The sequence below is a fragment of the Felis catus genome, chromosome C1, assembly GCF_018350175.1.
Source record: "Felis catus isolate Fca126 chromosome C1, F.catus_Fca126_mat1.0, whole genome shotgun sequence".
Classification (NCBI taxonomy): Eukaryota; Metazoa; Chordata; class Mammalia; order Carnivora; family Felidae; genus Felis; species Felis catus.
Genome location: NC_058375.1, coordinates 202857940 through 202882735, shown reverse-complemented (window position 1 = coordinate 202882735; position 24796 = coordinate 202857940). Strand labels below are relative to the sequence as shown.

The window sequence follows — 24796 nt, the reverse complement described above, 5'->3', positions numbered from 1 at the left end:
GGCCAGTGGAGGGATAGGGAAGCTAGGAAGGAAATGCGATGGAGGTGAGAGGGGAGGGTTGCAGAGGTGAAGCCTGGAACCAGCCCTCCTCCAGATTTAGGAGGCAGCACTGGTTCAAAGAGAGGCTTACCCTGCCACCTAGTGCCCACAGGAGTTCCTGCTCAAGCCACTCCACCTGCTGCAGGGCCCTGCATCCTGCCCTCTTCTCTGGACATGGGGATGGGGATTCTGGAAGGGGTTGAAGGACGCTCTCCCATTTTAGGGCTGTGAGGTGTTATCTTCATACAGAACAGTTCCTCCTCCCGACCCAGATGGATTTTGCTATAAGACTTCTAGGGTCAGTAACACCATCTTTAGTTCAAACACATCTCACTGTTGGGAGGTCTGACCCATTCATTCATCCACCCGTCCATCCATCTCCTTCCATTGACCCACATGCCCATTTACCCAACCATGTAACCATCCATACTTCCATGCAGCCACCCAGTCATTATCCACCCATACATCTTCCTGTTCACCCTTCCACTTTTTGGACTCTAACTGCATGAGAAGCACTATGAAGGCCCTGAGGACACAAAGAAGAGCCAGGCAAAGTCCTAGCCCTGGAGGCACTCAGGCTCTAGACAGAGAAAGTGCCCCTTCCATGTGGCCTCAGTTTTTCCAGACACCCTGTTTTGTTCCCAGTGAAGAAGCCAACACTTGATCCCCCAGTTAATTTACAGCCATCCTTTTTCAGCCCTTCCAAGCCTATTTTAATGGTCAAAATCATAGGCTTTAGAGTGAGACTGGGTTTCTCCCAGCTGTGCCTGTAAGAGATCTTTGGAAAAATTATTTATGTTTTCTAAACCTTAGCAGGACATCAGTAAAATGGGTACAATAATAATACCTATATCACAGGACCATGGTGAGGATCAGATGCATGTGAACTGCCTACCATGGTACCTGGCCTGTTGAAAGCACTCACTAACTGGTAGTGGTTGCTATGGTTATTATTCCTTCACCTCCCAAGGTGGCTGTTGTGTTGTCTCCACCAACAGAATGTCTTCCTGTCCCGGTCTCATATCTCTCTGGGAAATATTCCTGTGCAGAGCAAGTGCCGCCGCCTTCTGTTCCTCAACAACATCTCTAAGAATGAGACCATTGTCTTTGAGTGGCAGCTGAAGCCTCTAGACTTTGGGGAGGTGAGAGTCCCCTGTTTCCACAGAATCAGAGCCTCTAGCAGGACTCCAGACCCACCCTATTCTACCTCATCCTATCCCATCTTGTTTCATCTTACCCTATCCCACCCAACTTCCCCTCACCATCCCACCCCAGGCCACCCCACCATCCCATCCATCCCATCCCATCCTATTCCATCCCATCCCATCCCATCTTATCCTGTCCCACCATCTCACTCCGTCCAACCTGCTCCACCCCACCTCATCCTACCCACCCCATCCCATCCCTGAAAATCTCCAGAGACCTCCCTTCCCCAAACAGGTGTCTGTGAGTCCCATGAGGGGGAAGGTGGCTCCTGAAGAGACAATCCCATTTGTGGTGACCCTGCAGACTTCAGTGCATGCCAGCTTCTACAGCATGGACCTAGTGTGCAAGGTAGGACCAGCACCAGAGAGAAGCTGGGATGGCAGAGCTCCCAGTCCTCGGGTGTGGGGTGAGCTATGAGATCCCCAGACTTTCAGAGAGGGGCAGGGGCCAGCCCCTGGATGAGGGGGGCCCAAAGCACATAGACCCTCCAGACCTTGGCCTTCACTGTCCTCATCCTGGGCTACAGGTGCACCAGCAGGAGCTCCTGAATCAGTACCATAAGGAGCTACAAGAGTGGAAGAGTGAGGAGGTGCGGCAGAAAGTGGAATTCACCATCACAGATAAGAAAGTAAAGGTGAGGAGGCCAGAGTGGGCCTTGAACACCACAGATCTTCTGACTGCCTTAACAGAGGGATCAGAGGTAGTGATCTGAGGTAGTCTTACATGCAAAACTGGCCAGCCTGCCCTAGATTAGCTTTCTTTCATTAGACGAAACATAGCATCTCCCCAGGAGACTCTCTTCTGGGTACAAAAACCTGGCTGACCATTCCCTGCCTCATGTAGCCCCAGTATTTAATGGGTGCCTGCTAAATTCTGGGACCCAGGGGAAACAAGACAGAGCTCACCCTCTGCTGGAAGACAGTGTGGTATAGTGGGTTCAGGTGCAGACTCTGGAGACAATTTGCTGAGTTTTGATGCTTGGCTTTGATGATTTCTAGCTCTGGCGTCTTGGTCAAGCTATTTAATTATCTTAGTTCTCTCAACTGTAAAATGGGGATAATATGACATCTGGGATTGGCTTCAAGATAGCCCAGAGGTGGGGCCCAGATGACACAAGATTGGCCATGAGCTACTGATTTTTGAAGCTGGGTGGTGGATAATGGAGGACTCTTTGTACATTCTCTCCACTTTCCTGTACATTCGAAAATTTCCATATTAAGAAGGTTAAAAATAAAAGTTTAAAAAATATTTTTGGATGCAAGAAAAATAGTACCTGCTTTGCAGCATTGTTGTAAGGATTAAATGAGGTCATACAAGAAAAGTGCCTCCAACAGTGCCGGGCACCAGGTAAGCATGTGCTAAACATGGCTATTAGTATTTATAGGAAGAGACTGATAATAAGCATGAGACTAAACATCCATCTTAGTTCTTCCTCTGGTTTCACAGCCCCCCTGTGCTAGTATTTGTGCACCTTGATCACCTCTGTCCTCACCACCCTGAACCCCCAGGGAAGCACTTCTCCCCTCTGAAACTGTGGCCCAACTGTGAACGCAAATCATGTCTTGAGGGTATGGGAGAAGGGATTTCTGAATTACATCTTAATGAGGGAGGGTATTTTCTTACCACACCAAACCACAAAGCTCCAAGGCACAAGGACACGCTCCCTTGGGACAGCCTGCACATGTTTGGTGGCATGTTCTTTCTCTTTCCTTCAGTTGGGTTATCTGGTTTTCCTTGTCTGCAGGCAGACCTTCCTTAGGGAAGGTCCTGGAAAAGGGTGTGACTGGGAGTTGGGTGGGATCAAGAGGGCGGCAGATCCTGGCATTGGCTTTAGGCCCTCCGTGGGTCAGCAGGAAGGGTAGGAAGAGGGGAGTCCCTCTAGGCATCTTATATCCTAAGCACAGGTCTCTTTGCTTCCACAGAGAAGGGCATATTGTACAGCCTGTGAACCTGTGAGGAAGTACAAGGTGAGGTCCTAACCCCATCTCCTTGGGATAAATTGAAAGATCCTTGTTTGCTTCCAGAGATACCTCCAACTGCTGGCCCAGCTTCCTGGAAGGAAGGGGTCACACCCCTATTTGGCCCTAAAGGCCTGGTTGGGAGCTAGGGACCCATCGGTGATGGGAATGGAGTCCCCAAACCCCTGTCATCCACATCTCCCCCTTTTCGAAGACGCTGCCCCCCATCAAGAATCAGCAGCCTCTCAACCGGCCTGCCAGCTGGAACCTTAAGATCTCAAAGGAGGAGCCATCCTGGCTGTGTCCCCAGCTGCCCTCGCCAGGCATACTGTGCTTGGGCCTCACTGCCCGTGCACACGCCACCGACTACTTCCTGGCCAACTTCTTCTCCGACTTTCCCCGCCACTTCTTACACCGGTGAACTCTCAGGGAGGGAGGGGTCTCTGCCCCCTGGGGAACCTCACTAGGCTTCCTGCCCCACCACCTTCTTTCCCTTGCCAACTTGGAGCCTCTTCAGATCCTGTGCCGACTCAGGTTTGGGCTTGGTTCCCCAAATGCAGTAGCACTATATTTGGGCCAAAGCCAGGGCCTGCCCCAAGTTCATCTATGTTCTCATGACTGCATCACCACCACCATTGCTCATGACCCCACCCCCAGCATGGTGGCTTGCCCAGACCACTCAGAATGTCACGGCCTGTTCCAGGGAGCTGCCAAAGAGAAAATGCCCCAGGAAGGAGTTGGTGGCTTCTGAGGAAGAATCCCCTGACAAGTGGGCCCCTGTCTCCAAGCAGGAGAAGCAACTCCTGGTTGACTGTCTCACCGCCATCATCAGGTGACAACCCCCGCCCCCGGACCCTCATCACCCCCCTCATCTCTCTGCACTCATTCAGCCAACTCTGGGTTCCCCCCATGGGCCCTGAAGTCCCTTCCTTTCTTGAAAACTAGAACTTCCTTACAAGGTCCTTCCACTGGTGGCCCCAGGATAGGGCAGCTCTAATGGAGCTGGCTAGAGGAATCCTCAGGGCTGGATCCTAAGTTTTGTCTTGTCCATGGCTGGTAGATAAGGTCCAAGCCAGTTCACTGTTTACCCAGGACTCCTGTCCCTTGTCTGTGTGACTCTGACCTCCTGGCTCTGCCTCTAAGAACTCACAGGGCCCAGAGGTGCCTTCCTCCAAAGAAGGGATAGAGGGGGCAACTAAGAGGTCTCCTTCCCCGCTTAGCACCCATTTGTAGACATAGTAGGCAGGCACTGCCCCTTGGGGAACACGGAAGTCAGAGACCCACAGGGGGCTGCAAGGCCTCTCAGCAAGGACCTTCTCTTCCTCCCTGCCATGCAGGGGTCTGCTAGAAGACAAGATCTTCCATGAGGCCATGGACCAAAGCCTGGTGGAGAAGATACCTTACTTCTGCCAGTTCTGGAGTGAGCAGTCAGCCAAGTTCATGGCCCAGAACAACAGCCTACACTTAGCGCCAGTCCTGTCTCCATCCTCCAGCAGCTGGGAGGAAGACAAAGGCAAGGAGCAGGAGGAGGACGAACTGAGCCTGGGGAAGAAAGAAATGGAAGAAGAGGAGGAGAAGAGCAAAGAGGAGGAAGAGGAGTTGGAGGAGGAACAAGAGGAACAAGAGGAGCTAGAAGAGGTGAAGGAGACAGGCAAGAAGGAGCTGGAGGCAGAGGAGCTGGAGAAGGAAGAGAAGTTGCCCTGGATGGCGATTGAGCCCACACGGCAGCGCATGTCCCAGGAATCCCTGAAATGGAGGTGGCAGCAGCAGCTGAAGGTCATAGTGAAGGAGGAGCAAGAGCAGGATGAGAAGGAGGCAATCAGCCGGTGAGGAACCAGAGCCAGGCGAGGGTTTGGAGGGCAGCTGTGCACAGAAGGATCCTGGGAGGCAGTGGTGTGCTGGGGCCAGCCTCTATCTGCGTGCAAGGCTCTTCCCAGCTCAGCGTGCACTCCCATCTCTCTGAGCTGAAGGCCTTCAGGGGGTATTTACAGAATGGCGATCTGAGATTTACTTTTTCCCTCCAAGACCTGGTTATTAACATTCACTAGCACATCATCTCCAGGGGGTAGTTCTAGTCTCTGAAGTCTCTTAAATGGGTTTCTAGAGGCCAGAGAGAAGCACCACTTCTTCTGGTAGGTCCTTCCCCTGGGGCTGCTCTGGGAGCAGCTTTCTGTCTTTGTTGGGATTCCTTAGGCCCCACCTGGTCCCTTCGAGACCCTCCCACCAGTGGATGCCTTTTCCCAAGCCTGGCCCTGAGATGAGATGGGGCCTACGGTTGCCTGGGTTCGGATTTCACCACTGGCACCAGCCAGTGTAACGTTTGGCAACTTGGTCCCTTTTAAGCCCCAATTTGGGGGTCTGTAAAATTGGGACAAGGATGCCTTATAGTGTTGGAAGGGCAGGAAGTTAAATGAGAATCCACGTAGAGCACAGGGCACACAGTATACGGCACAGAGGAAGCAGAGAACGCGAGCGCTGTAGAGGGCGGTGCTGACACCCGTGTCCCCGCCACTCGCAGTCTCCCGGCGTTCGCCAACCTGCAGGAGGCGCTGCTGGAGAACATGATCCAGAACATCCTGGTGGAGGCGAGCCGTGGGGAGGTGGTGCTCACCTCCCGGCCGCGCGTCATCGCCCTGCCCCCGTTCAGCGTTTCCAGGTGGGGGCGCCGACTGCGCGCGAAGGGCGCGAGGGACGGCCGGGGCGGGCTGGCTCGGACCGAAGCCTCTCTCCAACGCCTTACTGGGGCTTTCTGCCTTCCAGGATTGTGACTCCAGACTTGCTGGCGGCGCCGCCCCTCGGGCTGCATCAAGCAGAGGTGCCCCGCCCGGTGGCGCCGCCCCCTACCAACACTCTGCAGAGGTCAGCGCCCCGCCCCACGGACTTGCTGCTTTAAGGACCCCCATCTCCACCGCCCCGCCAGTAAAGCATATAGCCTTTTTTTCCCCCCCCGTATCTGCCTTGACTTTATTTCCCCGACCTAGGAGGAATTCTCGCGCGCGTTCTGGGAGGGACAGATGGTTGGAGTGGCTGAGGTGGACTGCAGCGACTCATTGCAGATTTGGGTGCTGGAAAGTTGCGCCTCTCCGCTCCACAGCGCAGCTGGGCTAGAGTTCCCGCCGCTCTCTGCCGGGCGCTGGACCTGGTTTGGCCAGTGGAGGGCGCTTCGGGCGGGGCCTAGCTGGCCTTTGCCTGGAGGACAGGAACTGAGCTCCCGGCCTAGTCCAAGCAGCAGGTGGCCGCGCGGCGAGGTGACCACCCCTCCCCTTTCCCTGTTGCGCCTGCTCCGAGGCTGGGTCCTTCCATCGCCAGCCCTTTCTCAGCATCTGCCGGGCTCCTGGGGTTCTGCTAAGAGCTGAGAAGGAAAGGAAACCAAGGCACGTCGCGGAGGGCTGAGCTAGACGCTGGGGCGCGGGTGGAGGTCACAGCTAGCGGGCCACAGACCCTACTAAGCGATTCCCATCGTGAATCTGAATCACCAGCCTAGGGAGTGTCCCTCGTCCCCCAGGATACCCACCTCCCCTCCCACTCCCCCTAACCTCCTCCCAGCAGCCTCTATCCTCTGCTCCTCCCCCCCCCCCCCAGAGGCAGGTGGGTGGAAAAGTGACATCTGGTGTTGTTCCAGAGGCGCCCAGGTCCCCGACACCCCCCCTCCACCCCCGTGGCCAAGGCCTCCAAAGAGCTCAGGCCCCAGAGCCCTGGCAGGGGTGGGGAGGGGGTGGGGGCGCTCCGCCTCCTCTGAGTCAATATTTGCTTGGAGCAAACGGGCGCCCGGACAGGTGTGTGTGTGTGTGTGTGTGTGTGTGTGTGTGTGTGACTAGGGGCGGGGACTGAACAGGCCGTATAAGGGCGCGCTGAGCCCAGAATCCCGCACAAGCTCCGGGGACTGGGCTGGGGACCAAGCCAAGCACGGCCCGGCCAGGTGAAGGGTGGCCAGGAAGGGAGGGGCGGACCAGGTGCACACCTGCGGTGGCCGCCCCGGCGGGCGACGTGTCAGCCGCAGATGCGCGCAGGTGAGGGCGGCGGCTAGCGGAGCGCTGTGTGGCACTGTGCTCGCGGAAGACCAGGACAGGAGATCACCAAGGGCCACAGCCAGGCCCCGGGCCTTCCGCTCCCGCCCCGCGACGAGCCCCTCGCACAAACCGGACCTGAGCGTTTTGTTCGTTCGGCTCGCGTGAGGCAGGGGTGGCCTCTCAGCACCTGCCCCGGGGCCGGGCCCGACCGCCACGCAGGCACCTGCCGTCGCCGCCGCCGCCGCCGCCATACGGGTCGGAGAGGCTGCGAGCCACTCCCGGGGAAGATCCGGCTCCCATCCGGCCCCGCCCGCCCTGCCTTATCCTGCCCGCAACTCCGGGGCTGCCCGGCTCGATTCCGGGTAATATGGGCCGGCTGAGTAGGCTCCACCGGGTGGCATAGGGGGCTGTGGCCGAGACAGGAGCCCTTCTGGAGGTGGAAACCCAGCTTCTAGTCCCTCTCTGTCCCAGCGACCTCTCTGGCCTTGGGCAAGTCATTTCCCAGCCTTTCCTCGGTTTTCCTGTATGTTCAGAGGGGTTGGTCTGGCCTTGGGCAAGGGCCTCACCAGTGCCCAGATCCTGGTTTCGGGGCTTCTAGCAATAATGCTGAGCCACTTACCTGGGAAGTTGGAGGCCTTCGAGGGATTGGAGTGTTAGCTGTGAGGAGGTGTGGAAAATCAGGGTGGGGGAGCTAGAACCAGATGAAGATCAAGTCTGCTCCTTCACATCTGTTTGGTGCTGACATCCTGAGGGTTCGCTCCCTGCCATCTCCCTGGCCCTTCTTTCAGTCTTCCCGTGTCTGAGACAGACAGACAGACTGTAGACAGACAGATGGAAAAGGACAAATGGGGCCTGGTAGCCCTTGCCAGGTGGGGTCCCCAGGCACCACAGCCAACCACCTTTCTTAAACTTCATAATCCCAAGGCTTCCTGTTATATGCAGCTGGGGGTGAGGGTGGGTCTCAGTGGCCCTCATCTTAGGTGGGAGTCCACGGGTCATCAGCCACAACCAAACCTGAGACAGCCGGTCCCTCTTCTGCAGGGAGTCAAAGTGTTAAGATCTGACATGAGGGAGGGGGGGTGGAGATTGCCTTAGACCCCTGGCCTCCTGCCCCGGAGAGTCTAGAACTGAGGGTTCCACACACAGCCTGAGGTCAGTGTGAGCCCTTAGCTGAGTCTCTGTCCTTTCACTCCAGGTGTCCGTCATTCCTCCTCTCTCAACATTGATGGTGATGCTGGTCTAGCCCCAGGGAGAGGGTCGTAGGTGGAGGGAAGCCTCCTTGGACAGCAGTAAGGAGCTACAGTTTCCCCTTAGGGTGAGGAAGCATCATGGGGTAGGAACTGTACTCCCAGACAGAGGTAGCCCCCAGTGAAAGAGGAGGGTGAGGAGTCACTGGTCCCTTCCAGCTCCATTTTGGATGCTTCTGGAGGTGCTGGCTTGTCCCCTCCACTTGTCCCCCCCCCCCCCGTCACCCCCACCCAACTACCCGCAGGGCCTTCGGGATCTGCTGAGTCCTCTGCACAGAGAAAGGGAGGGGGAGGGGATGAGATGGCTCTGACAGATTCCAGGCAGTTCTGGGAGGGGGTGGACTGCAGCAGCCCCAGGGAGGGGGCATCCATGGGTCCCCATGCTGGGATATGTGCAGTCCCCATCCTGGCCCCCCGACCAGGCTTCCGTCCTGGGCCCAGCCCTCTGCTCCTTGCCTGGCACTGAATGATTTGCCTGGTAGGGGCCTGACCCAGCACTGGCACATCTTCCCTGTGTCGTTGAGGGCTTCCTCTTCCCCTCCCTAATCATGGAAGGGGGTGAAAACTCCCCACCTTTGGCTGGGATTCCAAATCTTGGGGCTGCACAATGAAGAGCTCTCCCCCTGAAATGACTGTCCCCACAGTTAAGGGGGGGTGGGTGGGAAGAATGAGGCCAGCAGCGGGCAGGCCACCAGAGGCCGTTGTGACTGAGAGCCACTGCCTTCCCCCCCCCCCAGGGCCTAATTTCCCCCAGAACTCCACTCCCAGTCCCCAAGACCCGCATTTCCAGACTAGGGCCAGGGAACGGGCCTCTCATCCAGGTCCCTCCTCCCTGCCTGGCCAGGGGCGGAGACTCCAGGCGCCAGGCTGGCCTGCAGGTGCGGGGCTTGGGAGGGGGGGTGCTCAGCAGCTGGCGTTCGAGGGGCCCCCTTACCCCTCCCCCTTCCTGTTCCTAGCCAGAGCCTGCTTCCTGTCATCCCTGTCAGCACCCCAGGCGGGGGAGGGGACAGGTAGTGGAGGAAGCGGAAAGAGGGACTGAGCAGTGGGAGTGCGGGTGGCGGTGGGATGGGAAAAGCGTGGAGGAGAAATGTGGAAGGGAGGAGGAGAGCAGAAAACACAAGCAGGACAGAAGGATAGACAGAGGGTGCAGCCCAAAGGGATGGGAGACACAGGGAAGATTTCAGAACGGGGAGGGGGGGAGCTGCAGCCCTCCCATCATCCCCCGTGAAAGCCAGAGCTAGAGAGAGGGCAGAGACAACCGGAGAGAAACCAGAGGAAATGGACGGAGGCAGAGACACAGAGGCAACGTGACATAACAAGAGATGCACAATTCAGAGAGATGGAGAGATTCCAAGGTGCCAGGTCAAAGGTCAGGGTATCGAGAGGTGGAAGGCACAGTGTCTGTGGAGGTAGGGGTCCACCATGTGAAAACAGCTTCCAACCCCACATTGCGGGAAATTACCCCCAAGAGAGGAGAGACAAGTGGCTTCTATAGCCAGGGCTGGGGGTGGGGCTGATACCCCTCTCTTGAGAAACCCATCTTTCCCCATTAAAGGGCAAAAGATGAAGAGGGGCAAGGTTCTGGCCCTACTGGGCACTGAGCAGCAAGGGGCTTGGGTCTGACTCAGTCTCTGCCCTTTTCTGTCTTGGCCACAGCTGGAGAAACAGACAGCTGTGGCAGCTGACCGACCCCCTGCCCACCTGCTGGTTGTGACTCAGCCTTGGAACCTCTGGACGCAGAGGGTACCCAGGGTCTATGTGAGAGTCAGGGGACCTGGGAGTGGAGGCACCAGTGGGGGGGGGGGGGAGGGGGCCTCATACCCAGGTGCTAATCCCCATCCGGCCAAGGCAGAACCAGAGCCTCACTGACCTTCTTAGAGATTAGTCCCCATGGCGACCTTGGCAACTCGCCCCCTCACTCTGGCTAGGTGTGGGGGGTGGTGTGCAGAGGCCGGGTGGGGCGGGGAGAGAGCCTTCCTGAGGCATCACAGGATCACAGCAGTCAGGGTTGGGAGGGCCCTTCCAGGGTCAGCAGTTAGTACAAAACTGGAGCCTCAAGAGAGGGAATGACCTGCCCAAGGGCACCTATAGAGCCAGAAAAGCCTCAGACCCGAAGTCAGGTCCCCAGTTCCACTCTCAAGTGTTCTTTCCAGAAGAGCAGAGGCCTGAACAAGAACAAAGGACATTAAGATACACCCCCTCGGACCCTCCCCACTCATGATCTCCTAAACTGAGATCAAGGGCAGAGCAACTTGAATGGGGTGAAGCAGGAAGCCTCTCCCTCCTGAGTACTAGGCTGGCTTCCACAAGGCCAATGTGGAAAAGGGGATGCAGATCCCAGAGCTCTGCCTGCTGCCCTGACTCCTCCCTCCAGCCCAGCCCAGCCCAGCCTGCGGGTGTGGGGGGCGGGGGAAACCATGCCGCAAAGCCAGTTATAACCACAACCACAATGACAGAGCAGCTAACATTTATTGGGTGCGTATGGCACGCCAGTTCTGTGCTTTACATGCACCTGAATCTTCACCACATTTTTTAAGACTATTGTCCCCATTTTACAGAGGGAAAAACTGAGAAGTAGAGTGCAGCTTATACGCAGGGGAGCTTGGATTTGAACCCAGGCTTTAGCGCAAGACTCCAGAGCACTCTTAACCCTTCAGTGTCTGTATGATCAGGGGCGGGTGACTGAGACACCTTCTCTCCTCCTCTCCGTGGCCGTGGAATGGGATATGTGCATGTGTAAGCGAAGGGCATACTTGTGTGTGACTCCAACACCCAGCACAGAGTGGCACACAGCACATTGTATTAAACGTTTGAGGAATAAGCGAGTGAACAAGTGTGTGCCCATAAATGAGTGTGATTTGGAGGGGTCTACTGAATCCTAGGAGAGTGATCGCATGTGATGCCTGCCGGATCTGTCTGCGTGCCTGCAACCGTGTGAATGCATGTATGCGCGTGCCCTCTCCCTGCTGCCCTGTGTGAGCCCCATCGCTTTGCGTCTGGTGAGTGGGTGGTAGTGGGAGGGGCCTCCCAATTCCCCGGATGGTAGCCAGCTCTTCACCCTACTGAGGGGCAGAGAAGAGGGGCTCTGTTTCTAGCAGGGTAAGACAATGGGTATGTGGGTGGGGCTCCCGCCCCGACAGGACCCCCCCCCCCCACTCTTTTGGGGCCAGCTGTTGGACCCTGCCTGAGTTGAACTGATCTCTCACTCAGTTATCTCTGTCTCCCAGGAGACCAGATCTCACAGCCCCAGGGAAAGTGCCCTTCTGCCAGTTCCAGGCTCTAGAAGGGGGAGTGGGGGGGGGGGGGAGGCGAGGCAGAGGGTGGGGGAGTGAGGCTGCAAAGAAGAGGCTGGTGGTGGGACCAGGGGAGGGAGGGCCCCAGTCACAGAATTTGCATCTTCAGTCACCAAAGCCCTGACTGATTTCCCAGTGAAATGAGGTGGGAGCAGACCAACTTGAGGAGAGGACATTGGCCACTGGGTGCTTGCTCTAAGCTGCCAGGCCATACGGAGAAGTCAGGCTGTTCAGGGATGGGTGAGGGAGATGTCCCTGGGGATTCTCAGGGCCTTTACATGGAGAGAATAGAGACCTGGGTGGGAGCCCAGGATCAGGTTAAGTGTTTCTTTGTCAGATCTGCATGCACGTCCCCTATGGGATGGGTATCTGACTGGGGTCTGAGGGCCTCACAGGTTCTTAGAACACAGGACTGAGTCTGCTGGTTTCTCTTTGGGATCCTCAGGTGCCTTGTGAGATTTTGAAGAATTGTGAGGAAGGTGACTGAAGATTTCTCTATGGAACTGAAAGTCCTCATAAGAGAGGCAGGGCTGGATAGGGTGCGGGTAGGAGTTCTTTGAGGGTGATGAGATCCCTATGAGATCTTGAGGTCTCCTGACAGTGTAGATCTGGGGACACCATTTTCTTTTTGTCTAACTTCCCCCTCCATGCCCAAAGGCTGAGGCTGTGGATGCAGAGGAGGTAGGGGTGAGGGTGCTGAGCTGGCAAACAAAGCCACCTGTGCATCCATCCTTCAGGAAGCTCTGAGCGCAACTGAGCTGGGAAAACAAACAGGACCAGCTGCTGGGGGTTGAGAGGGGGCTAGGAGGGGATTGGGACGGGGTGGGGGGAAGCTGGGGGGCTGGAGCTGGACCAGAGAAAGGAGAAAGGAGGCTGGGACAGGGGTCCATAGCACAGAAAAGGGACAGGGATCCCAGAGTCCCATTCCAGCACACCAGGCAGGGCCACCTGACAGCCCCTTCCCCTCAGGGGCTCATTCTTCCCTTTCTCCATGACTTTGAGGCCCAGAGCCAGGGAGGGGTCTGGGGGATGTGGGGACCCTGAGAGACGACTAGGCAACTGCCTATCGGTGGTCTTTGTGGGTGTGCCCATTTCTGAGAGAGCCGGGCACAGACATCTACAACTAGGGGGAGCAATGAATGGGCCCTACACACCATTTTCCTGATGAGGAAACTGAGGTATGCAGGAGGGAAGAGGCTGGCTAGTGCCTCACAGCTTCTTAGAGCAGAGCCAAAAGCCGAATTTAGGACTAGAAAAGGGGCGGTGTCCTTCTTCACCCAAAGGGTCTCCACCCCCAAATCCCAGCCTGATTCCTAATTCTAATTTGGATCTCAGCTGTTATTCCTCCCCACTACTTCCCTGGCCTGTGAACACACACCCCGCGCGCGCGCGCCCCTCGTGTAGAATGTGGTTGTCTGGCCAGCTGAGAAACTGGAAACTGCCCACCTAGGTGGAGCCCCAATCTCAGGGCCGCGCCCAGGACCCCCGCCCCACCTCCCGCAAACACACTGTCCATCTAAAAGACACCAGCGCACCTTCGAAGCTGACACCCAGCGCCAGCGTCACGGAACAGCGCAGACGCACAGCCTGACGCACTCGCCACCCGCGCGCACCGCCCCTCCGACCTCAGCCCCCGACCAACTCCCTCAGCCATCTCACCCCTCTTCGCCCGCTTCCTCCGGCGCGTCCCGCCCGCGCCTCCTGGTGGCCGAATCCAGAATTTCTGATAGAGATGGAGGAAGAGGGAGGGAAAGGGAGGGAAGGAGAGATTCAGGTTCTCACCTCCCACCATGTCCAGGCAAAGTCCAAGGGCCAGGACACGAAGAATCCAGGACTGGCTCTTGCCTCCCTCGATAGTTTGTACTTCTTTATGGATTTGGGGAAAGTATACCCTATTTGTGTTTCTCCAACCACCGCCCACCAAGGGTAGGGAATCAGGGAATTGGCATGGTTCTGACCCCGTCTCCAGTCAACCCCATATGGTCGTCCTTGCTGTGACTCAAATATTACTAACTGTGCTTTACTTCTCAGTTTTAGGGCACTTTATTCTTGGTATTCACCTTCACACACCTTATGATCCTCAATAGCTATTCCTTACCAATGAAAAGAGAGACCCAAGGGAGGCTCCAGTGGCTCCCAGCACTTGTTCTCAGCACTCCAGAATTTGTGTGTGTGTGTGTGTGGGGAGGAGTTGGTAGAGTGGGCAAACCATTACACTAGCTCTCTCACTGGGTAATTTCCTCTACTCCTCTTCCCCTCCCCCCAGACATATGGCCCAGCCTGACCACTTTGTTGCCTCACTCACTCATGTTTTATTGAGCACCTACTATGTGTCCAGCACCATGCTGGGTTTGAGGATAACAACAGGACTGACACAGCCCCTGCCTCCTTAAACAGAGCTTACACTCTAGCAAGGGAGACACTCGGTACAGCCATAAACACACATAAACAAAAGACGAAGACAGCTTTAGAGTGACAAACACTGTAAAGAAAATAGGGTGAGGGGTGCCTGGGTTACTCAGTTAGTTAAGCCTAGGGCTTCAGACGTCAGCTCAGGTCATGATCTCACGGGTTTGTGGGTTTGAGCCCCGCATCAGGCTCTGTGCTGACAGCTCAGAGCCTGAAGCCTGCTTCAGATTCTGTATCTCCCTTTCTCTCTGCCCCTCTCCCATTCCTGCTCTGTCTCTCTCTGAAAATTAAATAAAACATTTTAAAAAACAGAAGAAGAAAAGAAAACAGGGTGGTATGATGAATAGTAAATGCCAGGAACAGCATCACTCAGGAGGTAATAAAGAAGCCAGCATGCCAAAGTCTTTGACTAAGACACTCCAGGCAACAAGAACAGCAAATGCAAAGGCCCTGAGGTGGAAATGAGCTTTGGGCAGTTGGGAGAAAAGATGGACGGTCAGCATGGCTAGCCTGCCAGGAGCTGGAGGTGGCTGCATCTGGCCTTTAGTCACAGGAGGCTGAGTGGCAAGAGGACTGGCTTTGGAGTCAAAAGGTTTAAATTCTAATCTTGCTTTGACACCGGTTTTGTGAATCTGGCCAAAGGTCGGCGCACCCTTGACCCTCAGTTCCCACATCTGTATATCCAAGCCTACCGTTCTCGACTGTTGTTGAGTCTATAAAGAAAGCACTTGGCTCATAGGAGCAACAAAATATTATTAGTTCCCTTCTCACTCTCCCCTCCACTTCTGCTGGAATAGCCTCTCCATTAAGGAAAACTCACAATTTTGCCAGAAGTCTTTGTGCCTCATTGAGAGCTACGATGGTTGGGACATTCCGCGGTCAATTGTGAGAAAATGTCCTCCCTGGAGCCTCCCTTAGGTCGCCAAGCCTTTCCTCCTCCTCCTCTCCCTCCCACACTTCTCCCCGACACACAGGGCGCTGGGAATGAGGGTAAGAGCCTTGGCCCTTCACTCCCAACCAGAGCTCTCAGACCCTGGAGCTGGTGTGGCGATTGGGAGAGTCGCGCTAAGGTTGAAATATTCTTTCTACCTACCACAGCGAGCCACTTCCCTAGCTACTATTATTTCTAAGCGCTTCGTAAATCCGCGCCCTCCCTTGGGCGGTTCACTCTCCCTGAGTTCAGCGCCGCCTCGCGGCGAGTCCTGCGGGTGAAAGGACCGCAGAACCGGTTCTGGGAACTCAAGCTTGGGTGGAAAGGAGCCACAACGGGCCAATCCTCCGGGGAAAAGAGGACTGAGGGGCGTGAGGAAAGTCTCTTGCGGAAAGTCGTGTCTACCCTCCCTGCCCAGCGTGGCCCCAAAGAGAGGCCTTGACCTAGGCCTGAGGAAGAGGCGGAGTTTGGACGTTGGGAAGAACTCCCCGCGCCCTCCAGTCAAGAATTGGCGGTCTTAGCCGGACGGCCCCAGGGTGACCTGGTATCTCCATCCCTAAGTGTCCGGGCCAGGGAGGGCGCGTTCTGCCCAGAGCTCGGGTGCGCCTTGCCTGGCTCAGGCCCCCAATAAAGAAAAAGCGGAGTCAGCCTCAGCTGTGGCGGGCGCGGGACGTGTGCCTCAGCACTTTCTATTGTAATCCCGGAGGGCTGGGGCCAGATTGGTGGCTTTGGGAAAGGCCTCGGCTCCCCAGAGGACACCAGAACTGACCGCAGCCTGCCCGCTGACTCAGCTCCCCCCACCCCAGCGGGAGGGAATGCGGGGAGGGGAGGCGAGGCCGGGTATAAAGCCCCGCACGCCCGGCCCGCGCGCAGCCTCTCCATTTTTCCGTCAGTACCGCGCTCACCCACCCGGTGAATACTCCGTGCTGGGGCAGGGTTTCTCCGGGGCGGGGGAGGGCGAGGTGAGGGAGAGCCTCTAGCGGCCCTGGTCCAGCCCCGCGTTCTTCACCCCCAACCCGGGTTGGGCGAGCCTGGGCCCCGGATGGGGGCTGAGGGACGCTGAGCCTTTGGTCCCACCCTTCTCTCCCCAGCGGCATGAGCAGCGCCCCCGCGCCGGGCCCGCCGCCCGCCAGCCTCACGCTCTGGGACGAGGAGGACTTCCAGGGTCGCCGCTGCAGGCTGCTGAGCGACTGCGCAAACATCGCCGAGCGCGGAGGCCTGCGCAGGGTGCGCTCCGTCAAGGTGGAAAATGGCGCGTGAGTGATGGTACAGGCGCGGCCGGGCTGGGTTGGGGGCCGCCGGGCTCCCCTGGCCTAAGCTCCGAGGCTGGGCCCTCCGTTTCCCAGACTGTTAGCCCTGCCTGAGACTGACCAACATGGGAAACCCCTTGGCCTCCCAGAACTCCCCCACGTGCCACAAGACAAATCATGTGAACTAAAAGGATAAAGGCGAGAGGCAACCCTTTCTGGGAGCCCCGTGAGATGGGCCTGAACCCTGAAGGGGTTCCCAGTGTAGTTATTTCCTCCCCAGAGTTTTTCTCTGTGCAGCTGCTAGATAGTTCTGCACTTGGTGTAACAAAAGAAGCTAAATCTCTTCCTCTCGCTCCATCCTGGTCTCTGAGAGCCTGGGGCGCTTGGGAGAGCTGAGGCCTCTGATTATTGCAGGTTGTTGTTATCACAGATTGCCACCGCAGGTTGGGGGGTTCCTACACCTACCTTTGCAGGCACCTAAATCCTCGAGGTAGGAACCGTTGGTAGGTGATCTTCAGAACCCGGAAAATTCCTTTCATCCTGGGGAGGCTAAGCTGGAAGCCTGGATCCCTGAAACCCCAGATAGCAGCTATATACGGTCTTTAGTTTTTCTAGAGGGGCCATATTGCCATGTGCTGTGTATGTCAGGGTAAGGACTTGGGGTTGGAGAAAAAAGATGGGGTTCTCAGTCTTTTCGATCACAGTAATCAAGGTGGGGACAGAGGAAGGAGTGAGCCTGGGGCAGAAGCCTCCCAGCTTTCTTTGTTTTTCCCCAGTTGGGTGGCCTTTGAGTACCCTGACTTCCAGGGACAGCAGTTCATTCTGGAGAAGGGTGACTATCCTCGCTGGAGTGCCTGGAGTGGCAGTGGCGGCCACCACAGCGACCAGCTGCTCTCCTTCCGGCCAGTGCTCTGCGCAGTAAGCACAGCCTTCCCCTTCCCCTTCTGCTTCCTACCTCCTCACTCCAGACCCTGACCCCACGATGGCACCTCATAAAGGCTGTCCATCCAGTGTATGGGAATGTGTAAACACAGTTCCTAGATGAGTGGTAGTGGCATTACTTCCAGAACCAGAAGAGTCCCTGAAAGTTGGGACAGTGGACCTCAGTCAGGTGCCCAAAAATCAGCACCACGGACAGCACCAAGCCCATGCCTGTCTTGAGCACCCATGTTCCTCACGTCATGTCGTCCACACCTGTTAAAGAGTGCTTCTGCCATCACACAGTCCTGTAAGGTTGGGACGTCTGCTGTTAGCCTCATATACAGGTATGGAAATGGGGCTCAGAAGGGCAAAGTGACTTGCCCTCGGACACAAGGGTTAACGTGATGAGACTAGAACTCAATTCAGGGATCATTGTTGAGAAGAGATCAATCTCTGTGTGTATGTATGTGGGGGAAGTGTTGGCAATGAATCAAATGAATCACTGGACAGGAGGATCTCACTTCTCACTTGTGCTGACTTAGGTACCCTACTGTTGAGGCCTGGGGCTGAGAGGTAGAGGGCAAAGAGCAAATGCTGACTCAGCCTACCTTCTATATTCCAGGAGGGGAAGGCCCTAGGACTATGGAAGCCCAGACTCAGCCAACACTGATGCCTGGCCTGTCTGTTATGATTCTGCCATCTGGCACCCCTCAGTTGGGCCTTACCCTATGAGAGGCTGTTCCCAAGGTGCTGCACAGGGGATTGAGTAGTCAATGAGGCCCTTAAGAAAACTGCCTTGGTTCATGGGCCAAATTTCTCTCAGGATCCCTGATTTTCCTTCTGCAAAGAGGTCCAGATTACAAGATGCTCTCTAGTCCTGACCTGGAAGGGTTTCTGGGAAACCCTCAGTCTCACTATCTCAACCCAAAGCCATAGAAGGGACTAGGCGAGGGACTTCTGAGCCTCCCAGCTTCCTAGCCTGCTATGGACCTGATGGAGTGATCTTTGGGAATGCTTGTGGAGCCAAAGTGTCTGCAGAGCTTGTGTTGGGTGGCAAGGTGGGGAGAGTAGGGCTGAGAATGTACCCATTAATACCTCTTTGGAGGGCCTAACCTGACCACTCCCACCTTCCTGTGCTTCAGAATCACAGTGACAGCCGTGTGACCCTGTTTGAGGGAGATAACTTCCAGGGCTGCAAGTTTGAACTCACTGATGACTACCCATCCCTGCCCTCCATGGGCTGGGCCAGCAAGGATGTGGGTTCTCTCAAAGTCAGCTCTGGAGCGTGAGTCCCAGGACTGGAACAGGGGAGATGGGAAGAGAAGGGAGGCAATGGAGACCAGGGAGGGGGGTTGGGAAAGGTGATGGGGTGCTAAGAGACATAGTAAATAGATGCTGAGTACTGGGGGACCGGGAGAAGTGAGATGATGGAGACAGACTGGGGGGGGTGCAGAGAATAGGAGAATAAGAGTCAGAGGGCCAATGTGGGGATAGAGCAAGGGATTTTTAAAAAGATGGATGAAGAGGCAATGGAGAGTGGGAATAGGGGAGAGAGATCATTGCAGGGAAAATTGAAGCAATGGCATTGGAGCTAGGGGCTGGGGCTGCAAAAGGAGGGCTGCTAATGGGGGACATTGGTGGGGGTGGGGGCAGAGCCTGCTCACCACCCCTGTGATCTCACTGGCCTAGGTGGGTGGCCTACCAGTACCCAGGCTATCGAGGCTACCAGTATGTATTGGAGCGGGACCGGCACAGTGGGGAGTTCCGAAACTACAGTGAATTTGGCACACAGGCCCACACTGGGCTGCTGCAGTCCATTCGAAGAGTCCAGCACTAAGCTCCACATCCCTGACACCTCCCATGAGGACCCTCAATAAAGGTTCCTGAACCTGCCTGCCCCTCTTGCCTCTTTCTTGGTGTCTTGCGTTGTGATCTTCATCCTAATCCTTCTGAAGGTCCTTCCCTGTCAACCTGACTTTTCCCTCAGGCTTTGGGACTGTTGACTATGAAGCATAAACTGGCTTAGGATGTATGTGGCTAGATCCCGACAGGGCTGAGAAAATGGCTGTTAAGAACCTTGGGCATCCTGTTAAAGACAACCAGTCCCACACCTCTCCCTGATAAAGGCCGATCAGCTTGGTCCAGGTGTATCATAGCACACACATGGTGCCTTTGCCATCCTCTGGTTTGGGTGCACACGGTCCTATCACAGCACTCATAGCTGAATTCCACCCACCTGGGCCAGGCACCAGCATGCACAGCAGGACCTACTTAACCCTATGTGGAGCTCAGTTGGATTCTTCTCTAACTCCCAGGAGTTTGTCTTCTAGCTTGGCTCCCTATCCAACTGAGTAAATACTGCACCCTTTTCCTAGCTTTATAGAATCTCTGTCTGATAAAGAAGCAACACTGTAAAAGGATAAATGAGTGGGAAATTCCACTGCCTCCCAGGGCCTTTGAAAGGGGAGACTTTCTCTGAGTGGAGCCCCAGACCCTTTGTCTGAATAACAATCCCTTCGCGATATTGAGCTCCAACATTTACAAAGCATTTTTATGCGCCTCCTCTCAGCTGTTCCCAAGAACCCTCTCCATTCTTCCTCTCTCTCCCCTCTCTTCAGAGGGTTGGTCAGCTGCAAAGTCTACCCCACAGCCACTGACCACAATGAGCCTGGTTTCTGGAGTGGTGGCAGAAGACCATAGCCATGTTGGGCTGAGTGTGGTAGCAGAGCCCTTGGCACCAAAGCAGTTTCTACCCAGTTCCCTCACTGGCCCAGTTAATGATACCCTTAGTCTCATAAGCAGGGTCTTCAAGGCCCTGGGGACTCCCCTCACTCTGTCATTCAGAGATGCTTGTGTTTTCAAGCCCCTAGTGGACCTGTCAATGGGGAGAAGTGGCCCAGATCATCGCCCAAGCCCAGAGAAGGTAGGGAGAACAGTCAGACTTGGACATGAGCCATTCCGAAGGGCCCAGCTGTGCAGTCAGGCATCTGCTCCCTTAGAAAGAGCCCTGGACCAGAAGTCAGAACACCTGGGACCCAATAATGTAGCATCCGTGAACCTCTACTCCCTGACCTGTAAACTGGGGCTACTGATCCCTGCCTTGTCTATCTCACAGTGTTGTGAGGATTCAAGGAGAACCCACTGAAAATGCTTGTGGTGTTATGGAAAAGCACTGGGGCAGTCAACATAGGGCCCTCATTCCCTTGCACTACCCCCCATCCCACGATCCATGGATCCTAGGGTTAAGTCGGGAGAGCATGGGACAAAATTCTAGGTAGGGTACGAATTCTGCTTTATACCCGGATGAGTTCTAGAGTCCATGGCCCCTGTTACATTTGATTCTCCTAACACCTTCCATACTTCATCCATTTCACCAACGAAGCTGGGCTGAGAGGGAGAAGGTTTGATGAGGCCATCCACTTAAAGGGTGACAAAGTCAGGACTTGAACACAGGGCTCCTGACCCCAAATCCAGGCTGTTAAGGGGAAGCTGACCTGAGCTGTGGCTAAAAGCCTCAGCAGAGCCCCAAAACTTTTTGGGTCCCAGAAGAGCCTGGGGTTCCTTCCTGGTCCTAAATGTCCCCTTGGGGGATGGTAATAGTAACACTAGCTAAATGTGTATAGAGCCTGTCTGAGTGTTCAGCACAGGTTATATAAGCCTCGTAATTCTGTATGGTAGGTACTGTAATCCCCATTTTACAGCAGAAGGGACTAACTTCCCCAAAGCTGTACAAGTAAGAAATGGGGGAATTGGAGTTGAACCCAGAACTCAGACCAACTGGCTTCAGAGCCCAGCAGTCTACCTCTCCACTTTCTGCTTTGCAAGGGTAGCCAGTGGACAAAGGGAGATCTAGTATCCACCATCAGCTAAGCTGCCCTCCTTCTAGGAGGGTCTGTGGCTTCTGGGAGGAGTCAGCAAGATGGCTGTAGGGACTGCCAGCGTGAACTTGAATAGGACACTCCGATTTCTAGGTCTTAGTGTCCCCATCTGGGAGTTGAGAGAGCTAATATTTGCTTCAGGCTTTGTCAACACGAACCTTCTAGGTTTTCCTGGACCTAGGGGTCCAACTCCGCTTCCCACACTGGAAACTAAGGAGTATGGGATGCAGAGGCCAGGCTAGAACTGAGTGTTTCCACCTTTCCAACCTCCTCCCACTCTAGGCAGGTTGATGGTCAGCAGAACCCTGTGGGACTGTCACCCAGCCAGCTGGAAGGAGGATGCAGGAGAAGCTGCCTGGGACTCATCCATTGGCTGCACTTGGCCAAGGCCAAAGGGGATGAAGGAGGTCTTCTCCTTTCAGGTGCAGCCAAGACCCAAGGGTCAGGGATGGGTGGGGGGGGGACACCTCTCAAACTCTTTCCAGAGCTCACCTACCCCTCTAGCACCTGAGTCTTCAGTGAGGTGGAGGCACAGAGCCTGAGCTGTTGATCCCTCACCAGTCTGGAGCTGGGATGTCTGGATAGACCCCCAACTCTGAGCATCTCTCCCTTCTGTCTCAGCCTTCTGCTGAGAGCATTATGTGGGTGAACCTCACTGCCTCCCCACTCTCTCAGCTCTGACCTCCTGCCCCTCATTTTCTATCTAGGAAAGAAATATGAAGGCATGAAGGAAAGAGATTGGGACCTCAACCCCACCCCTAGGCCCTCCCCTCCTGTGAAGCCCTGGGTTTGGTCCCCAGGGAGGATCCTAACCTCTTATCTTTGCTCCCCCCAGATTCTTCATCCACATCCTGAAGCCCCATCTCTCTTCCTTTAGGATCCTCTGGCATCCTGAGATCTCCCATTTCCCCCTGGGCTCTGCCTCCCTCACTCCTCCTTTGCTCCTTCTGACTTTTGCACCCTCCATCAGCAAAGATGAACACTCCCGCAGTTACAGCAAGTGAGGAATGAGCAGGGGCCCTCCCTGCTGAACCCCCGAAGTTGGGCTTCTCAGCCATCCTCAATCAGGCACCCCTGGATCATGGATTCTGCAGGAGACTTGCCCACTCCAATCAGTGTAACCTGAAGCCCCAGGTCTCCTCATCTCTTGGGCACAAGCAGTGTCAGTTTGGACAGTAGCCACCAGGTGCTGCTGCATGGCTGCAGCGGGGCTCTTAGCCCAGAGCCTCATCTTCAGCTAGCATCCCTCCTTAGCTAGGCTCTCTTGAGCCAGGAAGCCCCACAGAGACTCCAGGCCACTTGGGAACCACATCTGCTTTGCTAATACACAACCAGCATCTTTGGAATGGATTTCAGCTTCCACAACTCCTCCCGCCCTGGGTGGGGGGCCTTAGACAGTACACAACACTGTTTCCACCCCTTTCCTCCTGCTAGAACAAGGTACCAGTTGTTAAGAGAGAACCAGGATGAGAGCAGCTGTGAGGGTGGATAGTGGGCTGGGGTGAGGGGAAGGGGATGGATGGAAGAGCTATAGTTTGGGGAGGAAGAGGAGCCTACCACATGTCACAAATTAGGAGCAAATGAATGAGAAAAGGAGAGACATAGGAAACAGGAAGGGGGATGGCATAGAAGAGAGGAGATGAGGAAGGAGAGACCTAGAAAGGGGGAGAAGGGGCAACCCACTTGAAGTTGTGGGGGGAGACGGCCCCGCGCTGGCCTAAAGGCCTGGGAGACCTGGAAAGGCAGGGAACAGGCCAAAGCAAGAGGGGAACAGGCCAAAGCAAGAGGGAAACAGGGAAGGAGATCGGGTCTCCAGGGAAGAGTAGAGAGCAGGCGAGGAGGAGTAGGGAGAAGGCGCTGGGAGGAGGAGGGGGCGGAGATAAAGGGAGCAACTGCTGCCCGGCCGGGAGCGGAGCGACAGGCGAGAGGGAGGGAAGCGGAAATTTAAAAGTGAAGATGGAGATAACGCAGCCTGGAGACGGGAACCCGGGCGGGGGTGGGGGGAGGAAGGGGGAGGAGAGCGGAGCCGAGATGGGGGCGGGAATGGGCGGAAGGAGGGGCTGTGGCCCCGGGGGTCCGAGGTGGGCCGGGTACTCTGCCCCTTCGCTGTTTGCTGAGAGTCACGGAGGCGGAAAAGAAATGCGCTCCCGACCCCTATCAGAGCGGGAGGCCCAGGCCCATCCCCCGCGCGTCTCCCGGGTTGCGGGGCGCTGGGGGCTGCTGGGTGCGCTTGGCTGCGGCGCGGCGCGTCGGAGACTTTATTGCGATGGGGCGATAAGAGGGGCGGGGGCGGGGTCTGGGGGGCCGAGGCAGCAGCGCTTTAATTAAAACGGAAATTGCGGCCCCTGCCCGCGCGGGGGGCCGGAGGGTTCCAAGCAGCCTGGTAGCTGGGAGCATCGTTCCAGGACCCCCTCCATCCCCCGCCACACCCGGGCAGCCCCCTCCCGCCAGGCCCTGTCGGACCTGTTCCGTCTTCTTCTCCTTGTCACCCGCGGTTGCCTCCGGCGGGGATCCGTGCCCCGGAGCGCAAAGCCTGACGCTTCCCCCCTTTCTCATCCCCCCCCCCCACCTCCCACCACCCAGTCCCTGGCGGCGATGAGACAGAGCGGCGCCTCCCAGCCCCTGCTGATCAACATGTACCTGCCAGGTACCAGGGACCAGCCGGGGGCTGGAGGCACCGGGACCTGGGGCCGGAAGTTTGGACTAGGGCATGGGAAGGGGTTGCTGGGGTCCAAGGGAAGGGGATGCGGTCCAGACACTAGGATTGCTGGGAAGACTGAGCAATCTAGGGCACGGGGGACCTTAAAGGCAGATGGAGAGGTTTGGGGTTTTAGTGCGAGGTCTAAGGACTCCAAGTGAGCAGATTGGGAACCTGGGAGGCCGAGGGCGGGAGCTCAGGGGCTGAGAAAGCCTGGTAGGGGGAGCAGAGGTCTTCGGTGTGGCCGGGGACTGACTCCGTGTGCGTTCAGCGTTGGGAGGCTGTGGTCCGCTGAGCGTCGCCCCTGCGCCCTCGTGGCTCCTCACCTCCGTGCTCCGAGCGTTCCCACCAGCCCAGCCTTCCAGGCGCCCTCCTCTCCTTTCCGATGGGCTCCGGGCGCTCCCGCTCGCCGGGCGCACTGCCTGCTCGGCTTTATAAGGCTCCCGCCGGCCCGTTCGGAAAGCGGATTTCCTTTTTCCTGGACGCGTTTCCTGACTTGGGCGTTATGGAGGGGCTCCGCGCGGCGCGCGCCCAGGCCAGGCTCCGGGAGGAGGAGCTGGCGGCTCGAGCCCCCAGCCTTGCACCCAGGAATCAACCCCCAACACCCCCACCCTCCCGAGCCTTGGCCCGGAGCCCTTTCGGTCAAGTCCACAACCTCCGCCCCGGTCCTCCTGACTGTTTTTTCCCGCTGCTACAGATCCCGTCGGAGACGGTCTCTTCAAGGATGGGAAGAGCCCGGGGTGGGGGCCGCTGAGCCCGGCGGTACAGAAAGGTGAGCTGGCCCGCGGACTGGGGGGGGGGGGGTGAGGACAGTGGACGGAGGCCGGGGCACCCACCCTAAAAGGACGGGCGCCACCGGCCACCCGATCGGAGGGCGGAAGCGATGTGTACTGCAGGGCTCTGGAAAGGGAGGGTGCAGGCATACTGTGGAGGCCGAGGAGAGGGGGCATGCACTT

The 24796-nt window shown here is 56.5% G+C and overlaps 3 protein-coding genes and 1 long non-coding RNA gene across 19 annotated transcripts in view; all 4 read left to right on the top strand.

Moving 5' to 3' along the window:
• CFAP65 (cilia and flagella associated protein 65) overlaps nt 1-6149 on the top strand; it is a 35415-nt gene extending 29266 nt beyond the window's left edge. For 14 of the 15 annotated variants that reach the window (XM_045034493.1, XM_045034489.1, XM_045034490.1 and 11 more), the window contains 9 exons: nt 1038-1181; nt 1480-1593; nt 1772-1879; nt 3168-3212; nt 3418-3620; nt 3907-4035; nt 4541-5029; nt 5722-5859; nt 5964-6149. In XM_045034493.1, the coding sequence (XP_044890428.1) occupies nt 1038-1181; nt 1480-1593; nt 1772-1879; nt 3168-3212; nt 3418-3620; nt 3907-4035; nt 4541-5029; nt 5722-5859; nt 5964-6096 (1503 nt within the window). In that variant the 3' untranslated portion in view covers nt 6097-6149. Of the gene's footprint in view, nt 1-1037; nt 1182-1479; nt 1594-1771; nt 1880-3167; nt 3213-3417; nt 3621-3906; nt 4036-4540; nt 5030-5721; nt 5860-5963 lie in introns of those variants that run through there. The other variant, XR_006583548.1, reaches the window with a different exon arrangement.
• An 870-nt stretch (nt 6150-7019) lies between these two features.
• LOC109502875 lies at nt 7020-11293 on the top strand. Of its 2 annotated transcripts, XR_002161764.2 has the most exons (4): nt 7020-8082; nt 8409-8528; nt 10117-10218; nt 11019-11293. It is a non-coding gene; the product is annotated as an uncharacterized LOC109502875 (long non-coding RNA). The 2 variants fall into 2 exon arrangements; XR_002744934.2 differs by having other exon boundaries at nt 7020-8528.
• Nucleotides 11294-15899: 4606 nt separating this feature from the next.
• On the top strand, nt 15900-19156 carry CRYBA2 (crystallin beta A2). Its single transcript, XM_006935581.3, has 5 exons — nt 15900-16005; nt 16185-16349; nt 17120-17261; nt 18407-18549; nt 18954-19156. The coding sequence occupies exons 2-5, from the start codon at nt 16189-16191 to the stop codon at nt 19099-19101; spliced, it is 594 nt and encodes a 197-aa protein (XP_006935643.1). The 5' UTR covers nt 15900-16005; nt 16185-16188; the 3' UTR covers nt 19102-19156.
• Nucleotides 19157-23566: 4410 nt separating this feature from the next.
• The window catches only part of FEV (FEV transcription factor, ETS family member), a 3670-nt gene continuing 2440 nt past the window's right edge, over nt 23567-24796 (top strand). Inside the window, exons 1-2 of the mRNA XM_011285579.3 lie at nt 23567-23789; nt 24538-24612. Coding sequence (XP_011283881.2) covers nt 23738-23789; nt 24538-24612 — 127 coding nt within the window. The 5' untranslated portion in view covers nt 23567-23737. The remainder of the gene's footprint in view (nt 23790-24537; nt 24613-24796) is intronic.

Bases quoted from the DNA above. Each gene is read 5' to 3' on its own strand.
- CRYBA2 (XM_006935581.3), top strand. From the start codon at position 16,189: ATGAGCAGCGCCCCCGCGCCGGGCCCGCCGCCCGCCAGCCTCACGCTC. The intron at 17,262-18,406 runs GTAAGCACAGCC...CCTGTGCTTCAG, and splicing joins TCCGGCCAGTGCTCTGCGCA to AATCACAGTGACAGCCGTGT. The intron at 18,550-18,953 runs GTGAGTCCCAGG...TCACTGGCCTAG, and splicing joins CTCAAAGTCAGCTCTGGAGC to GTGGGTGGCCTACCAGTACC.